This window comes from Carassius auratus, chromosome 31 (assembly GCF_003368295.1).
Source record: "Carassius auratus strain Wakin chromosome 31, ASM336829v1, whole genome shotgun sequence".
Classification (NCBI taxonomy): Eukaryota; Metazoa; Chordata; class Actinopteri; order Cypriniformes; family Cyprinidae; genus Carassius; species Carassius auratus.
This window is the reverse complement of record NC_039273.1, coordinates 19,607,789-19,624,608: the sequence shown is the minus strand read 5'-3', so window position 1 is coordinate 19,624,608 and position 16,820 is coordinate 19,607,789. Positions and strand designations below refer to the sequence as shown.

Genomic DNA, 16,820 nt, shown 5'->3' with positions numbered 1-16,820 from the left:
AATCATATTACAACGAGGCTTCTGTATTTTTAAACAAAGAAAGTGTGTTCTAAAACCTGCATATTAAACAAAAGAAAAGTATTATCATTTGGCCCACTTCAACCTCAAGAAAAATATATTGAGTGCTTTCATAAAGCAACAAAGTATACTTTGAATACATCCACTGAGAACATTTGAAACAGGATAATGATTCAAATCATTTGAAGCCTGGCTTATCCCCAGATATACTCCATAAAGTTATAACAGCATTGTTATTGCATCATTATTTATTTATTTAAAGTTCCCCTTTTTTTACACAAAATTAGCGTACAAACAAATGACTAACATTATGAAGTGCTAGTCCACCTTATTTAAGTACAGACCAACACACACACTTACACACAGAGATTTGGTGTGAAATAAAATGGACATTATAGCAATTCTCCAATAATCTTATAAACTGTTGAGAGTATAAACAACACTCCCCGCCTGCACAAAAATTGCACGAACACACACTTTCTCTGTATAAGAGCATACATTCAGCTACATAAACTCCATTTCCTCTTTTTGCAAATCTGTGTGCAGATAAGCTACTACGGTGGCGGTAAGGTGACTTGTTCGGTTTACTTAGTTTTGTCGTGGCCACAAAATAATAACTTGTGGGAACGTGATAATAAGTCGTTTATATTCTTTTTTTTGCTTCAATTTCGATCTCTTTGCTTACCATTCTGAATATTTTTGTAAATAATACCGTACTGTAAATGCTCGACATTAACATAAAATGTCATAATGTAAATGCATAAATTTCATATGTATAAATAATATAATCATTTCTTAATTCAAAATAAAATATCAATGAATCCATCTCTGAAAATCCCGGGTTGCTATGGTCATGCTGGTTTGTTTACCCATTAAACTCGTGGCCACGAGAAAAACATGTCGTTCCCTCAACATAAGAAGTCTTGGACACGAGAAATGGATGTTGTTCCCTCAACATAGCATCTCGAGGCCACGACATAAGGATGTCCTTACCTCGACAACATGATCTCATGGCCATGACATAATATGACATTCCCACGAGTTAATATGACATTCCCACAAATTAATATCTTGTGGCCGTGACATATTATCAAGTTCCCACGAGTTATTATGTTGTGGCCACGACAAAACTAAGTAAACCGAACAAGTCACCTTACGGGCACCGTAAGTTACAGTTTCCACATAACACAAAATTTGAGTACTGGAATGGATAAAGTGCACGGTCTGCTAAGATTATTTAATGTCCCTCACCACTGGATTACATAACCAACATGCTACCATAAAGGAACATGCTGCCATAACTGTGCTCTTCCTGTGCTGAGTTGGTTTGTAGACTTAAGAGATCCGTAACCAGTCAAAACATTTTGAGAGCTCATTGAAGGCCTGAATTCTGCTAATCCAAACAAAAAGTCACTTTGATGAGCCTCAGTACGAGTTGTTGATATGTCCGCCTCTTGGACTCCCACTAGAAGACAAATGAAGTTTGATGTACATGCCTGTCAGCCATAGGCTATTTACTTTCAATTAGGATGATAATGATTGGGCTTATTTGATATGATATTGATAGTTGTTTTAGTTTGAAACGGGTGGCGGATCATTGGTGCTAGATGGGAATCATGCCCCTGACTTCAGAGTGGGCACAGATGGGCGTCACTGCTGTGCCAAAAGGGCACTCCGATTGGCCTTCATCTTCTCTAGTCTCTTCGTAAGGTGGCTGTTGCTTGCTTCCAGCTCATCGATACGGTCAAGTGCAGACCTCAGCTAAAGAATAAATACAGCACTTGTTACATCACACTCTAAAATTGTAAATGGCAGGAAAATAAATGTAAAATATCTGAATATCACTTAAGCATTTGTTTGGGCATACCCAACTAATTGACCAAAAATCAGTTTACAGTTTATTTTGTCGAACATCTGCATCTGTTATTTATTTATTTAAAAAATTTTCCATTAATAAATAAATTACTTTTTGACTAATTTTATTAGTATATTTATTATATCGCTTGCTCACCAATGGATCTTCTGTAGTGAATGGGTGCCATCAGTTCACCCAAAAATTCTCCCACAGTTTACTCACCATTGAGCAATCTTAGGTCTTAGGTGTATATGCCTTTCTTCTTTCAAATGAACACAATTGGAGTTATATTAAGTACTACTGCTTTGTAATGAGCTTGAAAAAGATCTAAAAAGTGCATGCATCCATCTTAAAAGTAATCCATACGACTCACGTGGGTTAATGGACGACTTCTGAAGAAAAGCAATGGGTTTTTGTAAGAAAAATATCCATCGACTTAACTGATAGACTGAAGTCGTGTGGATTATTTTTATTTTTATCAGATGTTTTAATTCTCTTTCTGACGGCACCCATTCCCTGTAGAGGAACTGATGAGCAAGTGATGTAATGCTCAATTTCTCCTAATCTGTGCCAATAAAAAAAGAAACTTATCTACATCTTGGATGGCCTGAGGGTGAGTACATTTTCAGCAAACGTTCATTTTTGTGTGAACTATTCTTTTAACTTACTGGGTCTACTCAGTTTTATTTGTCATGGCACCAAATATACTTATTCAGATCTATTTAATTTTCACAACTAGTATAAGAATGTTTCAACAAAAAAAGTTGCTGCTGAGTTGTTTGGAATATTAGTGGGTTTTTTTATGATTTAGTCTACCTCTCTCTGCAGCTTGCGTTTCTCCACTTTCAGTTCATCTTCGACTCTCTCTGCAGCCTCAGCAGACGTTTTATAGCGGCTCACCTGACCCTCCAGCCGAATGATCTGCCACATGACAGAGATAACAGGTTATGCATGAAATAATGTCAGATCATCTCCTGTGGAACTGGTTGTACCACAATACGAACAAAATAAACAGTGCATAAAGGGAGATTAAACTTTAAAGGAGAACATTATTAAATACTGATGATGAAATTGCATGTAAGAGCACAATTTGTGCCTTCAGATATAAAGTCTTGTGTTCATTTTATCAGTGACTTACATTTTGTTCAAGTACTGTGACTTCTTGCTCGGACTTGACCAGCTTGAATTTTAGGTCACTGATGTGCCTGTTAGCATCTCCTGAAGAAAAAAAACAAAGAATTTTCATGAAAACAAACCATCCTACATCAAACCAGCCTAAATTTCGGCCTACTGAAATTTAAAGGCATATCTTACTCTGTAGATCTAGAATATGAGGGTCCAGACCATTCTGTAGCTCATCCTCATCTGTGCTTCCTGCTTCTTCTGTCCTATTCTTTTGTTTCTGCTCTTCAATGGTTTTATACTTCCGTACCTGCACATTCACTGCAGTTTAGTCATGCTAACAAAGTCATTATGTTTCATGAGATGTTCCCCACAATATAACATGTGTGTGTGTATATATATATATATATATATATATATATATATATATATATATATATATATATATATATAAAATCATATGTAGAACAACGAATCACTTGAAAAGCAAGAGATGACAAAACTCACCTGGTCGAGTAAACTCTCTCTCTCTTCCACCAATTTCCTCATTCTGATCTCTGAAAGTTATAAATAATTGTTTTTTAAAACACACGAATGTCATAAAAAAAGGGTAATATATCATACAATGAGACAATGTAGGCACTAAAAAAAATATATTAAATTTGTATGTATATTGAAACATTTTTGATATTTGCATTTTATTTGTGGTGATTACAAGTATGATGACAATTCCAACATTGGTAAACATCAAAAGTACATATTCTTTCAAAGTACAATGCATTTAATTGTATATACATTTGGATTTTTACATATATAGCATTGCTTACATCATGTCTCCTTTTTTTTATAAAGCTTTTTAATTACAGAATATTGAAAGAGATGAACAGCTTTGGCATGTCCAAAACAAGTCTTGATTGGACTCATTTGCACTAAAAATTGAAAGTACAATATGCAACATTACATCGTAAAATCAGATTCTTGAGAAAAAAAAAAAATCCAAACATAAATATCAGCAAATCAAAATGAGTCTGTGAAAAATTTTGACACAAAGCAGCTAAAGATCCTCTTCTTCTTAAGCTTGATCTTAAAGAATGTCTGTGTTTCATTTTCTACACTCAGTCCACTCACAGTGACTATTGTTTCTTTTATCTGTTCACTGATATGCATATTAACATCATCCGCCACTAAAAGAGCAGCATCCAATGCAAGAGCTTCCTCACAACTATCGAGAAGGAATGCTGTGCCCTTGTGCTCTACTGGCATGCTATATATGTCCTTCGCAAACTGTAACTCCGGCTCAGCCTCTGTCTCTTGCTGGCTCCTGGATTGTGCATCAGTGTCTCCTGTGGTATTAAAAATATCCCCTTCATTAGACTTTGTGGGTTCAAACATAGATCTTTAGAGGGTTTTAATGCCAGCATTGATTTCTATGCAGTTATTTTTCTCTGCTTAACCAGTCTGTGGTTCATTTACTGTAATTGACAGATATTATCGGATTCTAAATTTTAAATGATTATAGTTTCTGCACTTGAATCAATGTATCTTTCTTCCTCTGGCCTGTTTGGTTTGGTTTTAACAGCAGTTAAAGGTTCTACATATTAATATGTGTACTTTATCTGTGGGGTGTTAAATCAGCAGTTAGTTGACTTGTATTAAGAGTTGGAATCCTCCTCCACATACATTGACCTTTAACTGAGAACTGCCATTTCTGATTCATTTACGGTTGTTGGACCTTGTGTTAGCTAGAAATGTACTTATTTACCATTTTTAAAAGTTTGCTAACGTTTGTGTACTAAATGTGCTGACTTTATTCTCAGATGTACAAGTCTTTCGCTCCACCATCTTGAACTGTGCAGTCTCATAATAGTAATGAGTATCCTGACTCTGTGCTTGATGTGCAGTTCTGAAGCTCTGTCTGCAACATTACTGACAATAAGATGAAACGCCAGATGGAAAACACCACTTGATTGGAATCAAAGAGCGAAAACAGAATGACACTGATAATAATTGGATTGATTTTGTTAAGCATATTGCACAGCTGATCTTGAATGAATTAAAGGCTGATCAGTGGAGAGAGAGTTGTTGCTGATAACTAAAAATTTACATTTCTGGGTATATTGAGAATGGAATGAAGCAAGCAACATTTAATCAAAAACAATAGCCAGTTTAATATTTACAAAGAGCATTGGACACATCTTAGATCTTCTTCTAATTTGCATTTGTATTCCTATTTGTATTCAGTCATTGTAAATATTAGAGGTTTTCAGGAGTTTTTCAGAGGTTTCTATATATGTGTTTTATTTATTTATTTTATTTTCATTTAATATTGGTATAATTAAACTGGTATAATTTTAAGATTTAAGTTTAAGTTTAAGTTTTTTTTCAGGACAGTCGAGTTGTATTGCAATCTAGTGGCATTATCATGTCCAGTGCAGATTGATTCAAGATTTAAAATATCCTGTATCCAAAACTGACTATAAAATTAATGTGGACATTTTTATTTCATTGTAGTTAGTTTGCAGAATTTTTTTATTATTTAGTGTCAGAATTTTTTATTTTATTTAATTCAACACAATTTTTTCTTTCTTGCTTTCACTTTTCAATTTTTAATGGTTTCTACAATTAAATAAAAATGCAAATGTGCAGCAACAAAATACCATAAAAACTGTAATTTAGTAAAATTGCTACATAGTCATCATTTGACTAAAATTAAGTTGCATATAAATTAGCACTAATAGCTGATTTGTTTAAAATGCTTAGATTATGAGTGACAAAGTTCTAGCAACCGTTTGTCTTACCTAACACGCTGTCTCCACTCATTTGATAGTCTTGATTCAATCTTGAGGCTGTTTCCACATCAGCATGCCCATCAATCGTCCTGTCTGCTACCTCCCCATTGGCTGTCACCTCAGATCCCAGCACAACGCCATGTTTCTATGAAATAATACAATCTGGTGTCAATCTCCCTTTTATTCCATTACTTATTATGATCATTTGAAGTCAAAATAAAGATGCTAATACAATGACTTCTATATATTTACTGTGATTGCCAGTACTCCTTCTATATCTCTACCTTTAGAGAATCCCTAAGCCGGTAAACCTCGTCCCTGAGTGCCTCGCGTTCATCATGGATAATGTCTGAATATTCCTTCTGCCTCTCTAAGGCCTAATGTGGCAGCCCGCAAAACAATCAAGGAAGAGAAGAAAAAAGGAGTAAAGGAAACACATAAGGTTTGGAAATACTACAAGGATCATGTGACACAGTATCAAGCATTCAGTGATTTAAGAAGTTATTAGGTTAGTAAGTTACACAAGCTAAAAGGTATTTAGGGAATACACATTTTTTAAGTACAAAAGAAAGAATAGTTGTGATAAGATTAATGGAAAATGGCCATGGAAGGAAATTGTACCCAGATCTTTTTATCTTTCCATTCCAATGTTTCTTGCAAGTCTGCGATCTCTCTAATATAGTCCGGCTGCTTCCCACGAGACTGTTGGGTTACCTAAGCTCCAGCCATGAGGGCAAGCAGAGGAAAACAGATGGAAAGGTCAAAGAGAATTAAGAGGAACATGTGAGAGAAGACAACAGAATAACACAGAATCAGGAAGACAAAGAGTCAGAAGAGCTTTGAGTAGTCTGTCATTTACTGGAGATTCTCACCGTCACCGACTCTTCACTCTGCCTCAGTGTTTCCTTCATCTCCTCAAACTGGAACTTCAGGACACTGTGGGCATGATGCTCTCGCTCGAAGTCCTAACAAACATTAGAATGAAAAAAAAATATCCGTAAATGATGAATTTAATAACACTAAAGATTTCTGTTTGAATTCCTCATCATTTGTACACACTTCCACAGTTATTTGAGCAGTTGTCATTCTATGATTTCTTGGAATTAAAGGACATACTCTGACTTCATAATGATCATGTTTATTTCTAGTATATGAACAATCTACCTTTCCTTGTGTGTTGCTCAGATTACTTCTATGTGTATATTGATAGCTGATATCTTTGTGTACCATCCACCATTTACATATTTAGTTTAACCCCCCTTAACTGTTTATGAATCCTTTTTTTTATACCATAACATAAAATTTTATTTTGATTAGTCTTAACCCTAGAATGCATAAACCGAGTCAAATTAACACAATGAGAGTGGAGTATTTGGAGTATTTTATCAACAAAATTATTTAATTTCTTGATATTTGATTTATCCTTCTTGTTAATAATGAATTAAAAAAAAAAAAATATTCTCTACATTTTGGATGATGACTATATCAGTTTCATGTTTTGTATTTAAGAAAAATAAAAGAGTTATGTATCTGTAAAAGGGTCAATTATTCGATAGGATTTTCCTTTTTTTAACTGATTTCACCACTTGACGGGCCTTACTCTGGTTTTCTCTTCACACTCTCTGCGTGTCTCACACAGAAGTTCCTCCAGCTCCATCAGAGTGTCTCTCAATGTGTCCACCTGATACATTAGGTTTGTTTTCTCATTGTCCAGCTGAGCATTGGACACCATTGCCTTACGGTACTTCTCCTCCACCTCCACAAGGGAGTCCTGAGAGCAGACCAACAAAAATGAAGAAATGACATTCATATCATGGCCATTATAATAGAGTATTATGAATACACCTTCAAAATGACCTTCATTTCCCGTATGGAGGCCTCAGTGTCAGCTGAAATCGATGTATCACAGCTTCCTCTTCGTGATAAACCTCCCCCCAGAGATGCCAGAGTTGCAGCAGAGAGGGTGGAGGCTGTTCGGGACCCCTGAGAATGTAGTTTAAATATTTACTTGGTTTGGTGGATCACTTTGTTGCGGTATTATCTACTGTGATGTGTATTTATTCAACATCTTAAAAGTAATCCTACTGACCTTTTCCAGGAAATCTGACCTTTCCTCCACCTGTGTGAAAAAAAAAAAAAAATGTGTTCAGTAGAAGTTACATTGACAAACCACCCAGTTTCTTTCTCTATTTATCTAAATTAAATGAGAAATACTAAGGATTTAAAACCATATTGGGACATTTAGAGATATCTTCCGTGTTTTATCCACTAGAGGGAGCACGACACAAACAAGAATCATGCTAATTCCACATTATGCTAAAGATGAGGAACAGGATATGCAGAGGAGCAAGAGTACAGGTTAGTTTTTGCTACAAAGATGGCAGATGTGACCTTTAAAATGCAGAACTAAACCTTGGTCAGGTATAGAAAAGGGAAGCTCACCACTGGACTGGCACGGGCTGAACTAGCCCTAGATGAGGCCCTGGAACTGGAACCCAGAAAGCCATTGTAGTCTGAAGGCTGACAAGAATGCAGGTATTGAGAAAAACAGAATGACGAGTAGATGTTAGAAGGAAGAGAGCATAAATAAAACATACTGGAACTGACAGGTATAAAGAAGTTGTTGAAATAACGCTGTATACACTACCATTCGAAAGATTTTTTTATGTTTTTGAATGAATTCCCTTGGTGAGGCTCACCAAGGCTTGAACAAAAACAGAAATATTCTAAAATATTATTACAATTGAATATATTGTAAAATGTAATTTATTCCTTTGATGGCCCAGTTGAATTTTCAACAGCATGATCCTTCGGAAATTGTAACACATTGATTTGGTGCTAAAGTAACATTCCATCATAATTATCAATGTTGAAAACACTTGGGCTGCTTAATACTTTTTGTGGAAATACTTTTTTCAGGATTTTGATGATAAAACAGAAGTTTCAAAAATAAATATAAAGAAATAATAATAATAATAATAATAATAATTTTTTACAGAAAACTTCTTCAGCCTTATCAATGTCTTTACTGTCACTTTTGATCAATGTAATCCATCATTGCTGAAAACCAAATAGTTCCTTTCAACTAAAAATCTTTTGAACAGTAGTGTAAAGTCATGTCGTTCTGTAGATCAAAACACACATCGACATACACACTTCATTAGTGGGTTTCTGTGTGAAGTACCATACTTTGACCACACAAAAAACAAAAATACATTTAATCCAAGATGATTAACCATGCTTTAGATACAGTGCATACAACACCAGTCCCACTCTCATTACTAGGGAAAAACAGTAAAGTGGAGGCTCCCAAACTTTCCTCAGAGAAACCTCATGACATGAACAATCAACACCTAGTAAAGCCTGTGGTCTGAAAACAGAACCATGCAAGACGCTCAACAAGCCCAGACTGGCATTGGGTGTCAGGTCATGCCGCGGTCAGAAAGATAGGTAAGATCACGCCTTACGCCTCTAGAGCTGCAGCCACTGAAACGCCTAGTGCAAGAGTATGAGCTCTCTTCATGCAGTGACCCCTGCAGACAGAACAGAACACCTCACCATACTACATTCACCTCACACACTCAATATCTCTCAGACATAACACAATAAACATAAAGACCGTTAAATGACCTCTATATGTAGCCAAAATGGTTCAGCACCATGAAATGTTATCTAGCAGGGCAGCTAACAATCAGGGAGGATGTACTTCAAACATATCCAGGGAGTGCTAAGAAAGCTTCTTTGCATGCTTACAGAACACATTAGCCATCAACCTTAATGCACGCTGATGTACTTGGCGCACTTATGGAATGACTAAACAAAGAACTGACTGCTGCATTAGATGGCTGAGTAAGAGGCTTTGGGAGCCAGAGACTTGACAACACATGTGTAACCAAACAAATTCTGTGTACCAGGTTACTAAACTGCATGCCGGTCGCATGAGGGATTGAACACAGACATTATATGTGCCTAAATAAGATTGAAAAGTCAGTTATCAATTAGCTCTAAAGGTGTTCCAAACATAAAGCTAGAAATGGAGACATCTAGCAGAATGTCCGAGCAGCTGTTTTCTACAGTGAAAGTCATTTTGAAGAATGTTTTCTTAGTAATTGCATTTAAGTAAATTAATTATAAGCTGTCATTTAGAATTTTAAATATTTTAACTTTAAATGTAACACTGAATATCATACTACAGTTAGAATTCTAATTAATTTGCTTTAATATGTTAGTGTACTTTATAGCATAAGTGTACTTTAGAGCATGAAAAAATATATTATTAAAACATGTAAAATTGTAATAAGGGCAACTTTCATGTTGCAAGTGCACCTTTTATAAAAGTGTACTCAATTGTGTTAAACAAAAGTCATGAAAGTGGCCTTTTATTTCTTTTATTTGTTTAATTATACTGTTGAAGTACACCACAAAAGCACATTCAAAATGGAAAGAATGGGGAAAGGGAAAGCTGTGTTCTTCATTCACTTTAATTTTATAGAAGAGAACAGCTTGAATACTCTGCTAGAGATCTCATTTTTTGATCCACACACACAAAAAAGAATGGCATATGGTTTCAATGACAACAGAATTTACATTTTTGGATGAATGATATATTAATGATCATTCATATATGTGTCATGTATTCACCAAAATGAAACATTTGAACAAACAATCTGCATGTAAGTTTGCATGCAGATGACAACTGGAAACAAACCCTGTGACTTCTTGAACGGGGGGTTTCACTCAAAAGCGTAGAGGGCTAAAACAAACAGAAAGAGGAGAAAGGAATATATATGCTCATAACATTGCATTTCAGTACTAAACATTCAAGTAAAACAAATAATCTCTCTCCTAAATATATAAATATATTTTAATTTACAACAACCTGATTTATTTGGTTTAAGGGTTAAAATTCAGTAGTCTATAAAAACTTATTATATAGAAATGTTGTGCTTTGACTGATGGGATTCACACCAGTCAAAGCACAACATTTTAAAACAAGTTGGTATAGAATACAATAATGACAAGCTCACTTTTGCAGCTGCCTTGTATTTTTTACCATTCATTCCATTTTCCATTTTAGCAATAAATCAGCTTCCGGATGAATCACAACCATACAATATTTGATTGAAATTTTTAAACGGTTTACTGTGTACTTACATCCTATAAACTATTGAGAATCAAATCATTCTGCATTAAAAAAAAAAAATCTGTAAAATTAGCATTTTCCTGAAAGTATTAGCATTTAGCTACATTAATTGAAAATAATACAATTCAAAAATTCACCAGAAATAGTATATCATCTAGACACATTTGACAATTTAAAGGGGGGGTGAAATGCTATTTCATGCATACTGAGTTTTTTACACTGTTAAAGAGTTGGATTCCCATGCTAAACATCGACAAAGTTTCAAAAATTAAGTTGTACGTTTGAAGGAGTATTTCTGTTCCAAAAATACTCCTTCCGGTTTGTCACAAGTTTCGGAAAGTTTTTTTCGAGTATGGCTCTGTGTGACGTTAGATGGAGCGGAATTTCCTTATATGGGTCCTTAGGGCACGTTTGCCGGAAGAGCGCGCGCTCCCGTATAGCAGAGCAGAGAGAGGCTGTGCACAGACAATCACTGATCAGAGCGAGAGCGTCGCGAAATTTCACAAAAGGAGTGTGTTTTTGGTTTTGGTTTTACAAATAAAGCCCAGTTTGACGACGGATTTGCATATAGTTTATTTCTTAAGGATGATGCAATCCCAACGAAAAAGGGTCACGATTGTGTGTTGGAACCACAGGCGGTGAGTAAAACTGCTTCAAATATCTCTGCCTCCTTGTTAGTGCGTCCGCCTCCCATCGGAGACCCGGGTTCGAGCCCCGCTCGGGGCGAGTCCTTGCTGCTGCTGCTCTCGTTCAGTTTCAGCCTTCACAGCTGTCACAGCTTCTAAACGCTCTCAACGCAACTGGCGCTCGTGATTCTTTAGCTCCGCCCACATGTCACGCCTCCAGGCGCTCGTGTTTTTCCGGGAAAAATCGGTACAGACTATCTTTCTCTTATGAATATAATAAAACTAAATACTTTTTGGAGTTATGAAGGATGCAGTACTACTCTATAGGTACTCAAGATTAACATGATATTGAGTGAAAACGAGCATTTCACCCCCCCTTTAAAACATGCTATGATTCGAGATTCACTAATTCAAATTATTTATTAGTTCTATTTATTTGAGGCCACATTTACCATTGTTTCACAAATTTTACAGCTGTATTTGAGAATTTGCCCTGTTTTGTCTACAGAATTTCACAGAAATGTTGCTAAAGTGGCTGCACCCTGAGATCCGTTTAGTTCTAGTTTCAGTAACAAAGACTTCCCTGATTGGTGGATTTCACAGTGCAATCGTGGGTAATGTAGTACTTAAGAATATACAGTAATTAAAATTATTTATTTATTTGTGTTAGTATATAATTTATTTAGCTGGAAAGAGAAAGAATTTTGAATAGGATTTTGAATAGGAGTTTTACATCCAAAACCCTACTGTTGTCTTCTGCTGACATTTGTTTGAAAGGAAATGTTCCCATGGAAGGAGGAGGAGTCAAAATGAAGAAAGGGTTACAAAATAAAACAAGGAAGAACAGATCTAATTCTAAAGGAAGAAATAATCGATTCCATTTTGTAGTCTGGCTGTAGGCAGACTGCTGCTGCTGCTACAGAGATCTGTGTGGTTGCCCTATGGTAAGTAGAGGACGACAAAAGGTCAATGTGAGAATGAGAGTAAAAAAAACAAAAAAACATGAAAATAGCTGAGGTGACAGATTGTCGCACAAGTGTGATTCAGCAAGAAATAGTTTGAAATAATTGAAGATGGAAGAAGAAGTGACAGTGCTCTTTGTGCAAAATGCAGATACACAGAATCTTGATTCATTAATCAGTTCCATCATTAATACAAATTGATTAAACACATTTGTTTCAAATAATCAAATTGGAATTTAAAAAGTCTACATAACATCAATGTTTTGAGCAAAGAAACACTTTGATCACACGCTTGACAAGTTACAAATGTAAAAATAAACTGATGGAAAATGAAAGAATAAAAGCAAACCCAAACATGCTATTATACTACATAACCACATTGTTTCTCTTTGGATTTCACTGAAGTTTGCTTACTATAATTTTCTGTGCATGATTTATACCAGAAATATTTGTCTATTAAGCATTTTCATTTAATTGTTAGATCATTAAAACTAAGTGAAAGTCGCTCTTATACTGAAACTAATGTTACATTATAAAATATAAAATATTTAAATATAAAATTACAAACACAGGTTTTTTTCTTTTCCATTATTTGAATTACTTAACAACCACCCATCTTTCTGAGTGGTAACCACTGGGCATAAAATATAAAAGTATCATCCAAATGACATCACACTTATACGTACCCTCAAACTGCCCCGACTGCCAACAGACATCCGCTCTTCATCATCTGATATCTGAGACTGGAAGACAAAGAAAACCTTGTTTTAGAGATGTCCTCATTTGTGAAAATGCTTAAGATAAACAAGCTTGTTCTGTTGTCCACAATGGTAGGTTTTCAACACTACATGAAGAGATCACAGATACTGATAATCATTTAATATTAGGGATGTTTAAAAGGAAATAAGTCTTGATATCATTATATTAAGATGAGTAGAAAATGTTCTTCCTATCTTAAAGAAAGAAAGAAAGAAAGAAAGAAAGAAAGAAATCTAAAACAACAGTGAGGTAGAGGTAAATCCAAAAATGTTGGTTCATAAGTATATTGTAACCGTGTGTGAAAATCATTCTGTAAGTCTATTTTTTTTTTTTGTTGACATAATCAAGGTGAGTCTAAATATGAGGTCTGAACAGCACACTACAAAACTGAACACATCTGTAGGAAGAGAAGAAAGGAGAAGAGGACAGAATGAGGAAAAACTGGAAGGGAAAGGGACTGAAGAGATAGAAAAGCAATGACTGGGGGCAAATTTTTTTTTTATAAAATAATAATAATTTTAGAACACATGGGAGAGTAGAAATCAAGAGGATAACATAAAATAACAAGTGAATAAAATAGAAGGATGAAAAGCAGAGGGAGAGATACAGACCGAGGCATGTCTCCGAGAGTGGCGGGAATACCGCTCACTGTCCTCCTGAAAAGCAGAGCAGGAAAAGAGGAGAGAAATTAGGAAGTTTTAGGTCAAAAGTTCACGTGATTTTCAAACATTGCAAAAGCTGAACAAAGCATGCACTGAGAGATTATGCTGTCTGTCATATCATGGTTTATTACAGGGTTCAGACAGGGTGTCTGGAGGGGTGGGAGGGGAGGGTTGAGTACTTTAAAATGTGGGTCACGCGACCACCCCATAATCCTGCTGTGTGTTATGACCACCTCTGCTAAGCCCTAACATGTCAGATTGGCCTCCTGCCCCCGACTGCTCCATTAAAGCCTGTGAAATGAGGATCAGACACAGACGGCCTAAGAGACATGCAACATCAACCAATCACATTTCATTCTCCGAAGGACATTGTGATAGTTAGGGAATGATTAACTGCATTCGGGACCAGTGAATTTTCTAATCTGAATTCTATCTTTGGTGGTTTACTACATGCGGCAGTGTGGTATAATGTCAGGTCATACCATCCACTGTTCAATATGGCCCCATTTGCTGTCCAGCCCATAGTATTTCTGGTGCAGAGAGGAGCAGAGCAAGAGGATCAAATGAGGAAGGTTATGAAAGTATGATGAAAGAATAGGAAGATATTAAAAACAGGTGCGAAAGAAAAGATGGTGTGAATGTGGGACTGGTCCTGTTTTTTGTTCAAGGTTTGGTTATATTTTTGTGAACTGATGTTTAAAAAATTGCATATATGTAAAATAGTGCAAAATACTGCAGCTTGTATTTTTTGAGGAAAGCTAGAAAGAAATTAAGAGTATGGAGGGACAGATCTTACCTTTTGCACTTGATATATCTAATTAAACAGCAGGGAGACCAGGATGAAGAGAAAGAAAGTGAGACAGGAAGAGAAAGATAAGAAGAGCTTGAAGAAGATTATAAAGGTGATTTGTAAATAAATCAGAATAGATATAAAAAATATATAAATGTAACATTTAAAATATATTTTTCTTTGTATAACCTGTACCATTTACAGAACCAACTCTTGGTGAGCAAAAGAGACTTCTTTCAATTAAAAAAGTCTTACTAACCCCGAACATAAGCAGTGCATCAATAGCAGTGCACATTATAAATGACAACCCCTAATACTTTCACTATTCCATTACAAGTATTATCAAAGCAGCCAATCTAAAATATGAAACGTAAAAAACCAAAGAAGTTACACAATGGCATAATTACTAAACAAAGTATATAAATCCAATGTATGTAAAAATGTATCATATTCCCTGATCTTATAAGCGGTACTCAGCATTACATACATATCACATTTTTACAGTTTAGTATTACAGAGAAGCTATTTACTAAGCTAAATACCAGTGTGCGCACACACACACAAAATCTTAATATAAAAGACAGGAAGATTGATACACTCTTTTCTCTGCTTCACACAAATCATGCACTTCAAGACTGGTTTAGATGGTTAAAAGTTTTAAATCATGAATAACTATGTTCATGCTCCAGTTCAATTGTGAGAGTGGTATTGTACTTTAATCCTGAGGTGGTTTATGAAAATTAAAGAAATTTAATGCATCTTTTTAGGTCAGCGGTTCTCATTCATGTTGAGTGAGTGATTGAATCATTCACTAATCTGACTCGTTCAGAAACACTTATACTTTCAGGAATGAAACTCAACTAATTGTTGCAAGTATGTGCTGAATGAGACATTCAACGGTTGAGTCTGCTTTGGCTTAATTTGGGAGTTTTTTCAACGGCAGAGTAAAAAGAGACAAAACTGGCAATATTGTTCTTAAAATGTACGTTACTCAGTATTAACTTCTTGTTTCTTGAGCTGTTATACTGGAACATTATAAGGTAAGTGTTTATTTAAGTAATATCACACAAGCAATAGTGCTGTTGCTCTGAATATCAACACAGCCCAAGTCACAAGATATTGAGTATTATTCAGTAACAATTGTTTTGTATTATTGAATGACACAAACTATTTAGTATTTATTAATTGCACTCCTGCTTGTATGATATTGCTTAAATAAGAGTGAACTACATGTTATGCCAGTGTGAAATAATCTTATGTAGAAACTTACAAGCTATTTCCTGTCTTCTAAGAAAAGGATAGAACAGTAGAACAGTAGAACTGTAACAGTCTGAAAAACAGATTATCTCCTGACCTCCTTCTGTTGCCTCTCCAATTCCTTCATTCGGATTTCTCTGGCTTCTGCCCGGGCTGCCCGTTTAGCTGCCAGTCTTGCCTCTGCCTGATAGAAAGACATATAGAGAGAGATTCAGAGTCAGAACATTCAAATAGAGAACATTTTTAGTTAATACATAAAAAAAGAAAAATAATTAAATTAAATAAAATGTACAAAATGCACTTTTTCTATTCAGTACATATGAAAGTCAGGACTATTTAGCAGTGTGAGTAAGAAAGGCTACAGAGTATGACAGAGAGAAACCTTTTCTGCTAGAGCTCTATGCAAAGCAAAAGCTAAAAATTTAAGTTGAAGAGAGTTCTTGGAATGAAATCAAATTAAGCTATTCACAGTCTTTCATTGATTAAACAATTATACTGTAGTTTAAATCTCATCACTGACTTCAACTGCAGATGAATGCCAGTTGTGAGGGGGTGGAAGGCCCATGGAAATGAGGACTGATCAGAAGCAACATAGAAGATTAAGAGCCATTAAAAAATGATTATTCTCCCTATTAAGAACATTTTTAACTATAAGAAAAAAAACATAACGGTCCAGACAAAGTTTAATTATCTAACCATAAAAACAGTTTTTTTATAGATTTGAATATAGTAATGTGTAAACACAACCACGATAGTGAACTAAGGTCACCAGTTAAGCATACACACACACACACACACACAAACAGTGTCAGAAAGGAATAGCTCATTCACTGCCTC

The 16,820-nt window shown here is 35.3% G+C and overlaps 1 protein-coding gene across 7 annotated transcripts in view; it reads right to left on the bottom strand.

Annotated features, from left to right (window-relative positions):
- Positions 1-886: 886 nt before the first annotated feature.
- Positions 887-16,820, bottom strand: part of LOC113050749 (leucine-rich repeat flightless-interacting protein 2-like) — a 55,248-nt gene continuing 39,314 nt past the window's right edge. The window contains exons 2-21 of one of the 7 annotated variants that reach the window (XM_026214021.1): positions 16,081-16,167; positions 14,733-14,750; positions 14,419-14,466; positions 13,886-13,930; positions 13,202-13,258; positions 10,493-10,537; positions 9,252-9,317; positions 8,227-8,304; positions 7,874-7,903; positions 7,642-7,767; positions 7,385-7,555; positions 6,657-6,749; positions 6,406-6,498; positions 6,069-6,161; positions 5,794-5,929; positions 3,503-3,552; positions 3,188-3,305; positions 3,012-3,091; positions 2,690-2,794; positions 887-1,779 (exon numbers count right to left, since the gene is read on the bottom strand). In XM_026214021.1, the coding sequence (XP_026069806.1) occupies positions 1,669-1,779; positions 2,690-2,794; positions 3,012-3,091; positions 3,188-3,305; positions 3,503-3,552; positions 5,794-5,929; positions 6,069-6,161; positions 6,406-6,498; positions 6,657-6,749; positions 7,385-7,555; positions 7,642-7,767; positions 7,874-7,903; positions 8,227-8,304; positions 9,252-9,317; positions 10,493-10,537; positions 13,202-13,258; positions 13,886-13,930; positions 14,419-14,466; positions 14,733-14,750; positions 16,081-16,167 (1,650 nt within the window). In that variant the 3' untranslated portion in view covers positions 887-1,668. The remainder of the gene's footprint in view (positions 1,780-2,689; positions 2,795-3,011; positions 3,092-3,187; positions 3,306-3,502; positions 3,553-5,793; positions 5,930-6,068; positions 6,162-6,405; positions 6,499-6,656; positions 6,750-7,384; positions 7,556-7,641; positions 7,768-7,873; positions 7,904-8,226; positions 8,305-9,251; positions 9,318-10,492; positions 10,538-13,201; positions 13,259-13,885; positions 13,931-14,418; positions 14,467-14,732; positions 14,751-16,080; positions 16,168-16,820) is intronic. The other 6 variants (XM_026214022.1, XM_026214023.1, XM_026214025.1 and 3 more) reach the window with 6 other exon arrangements.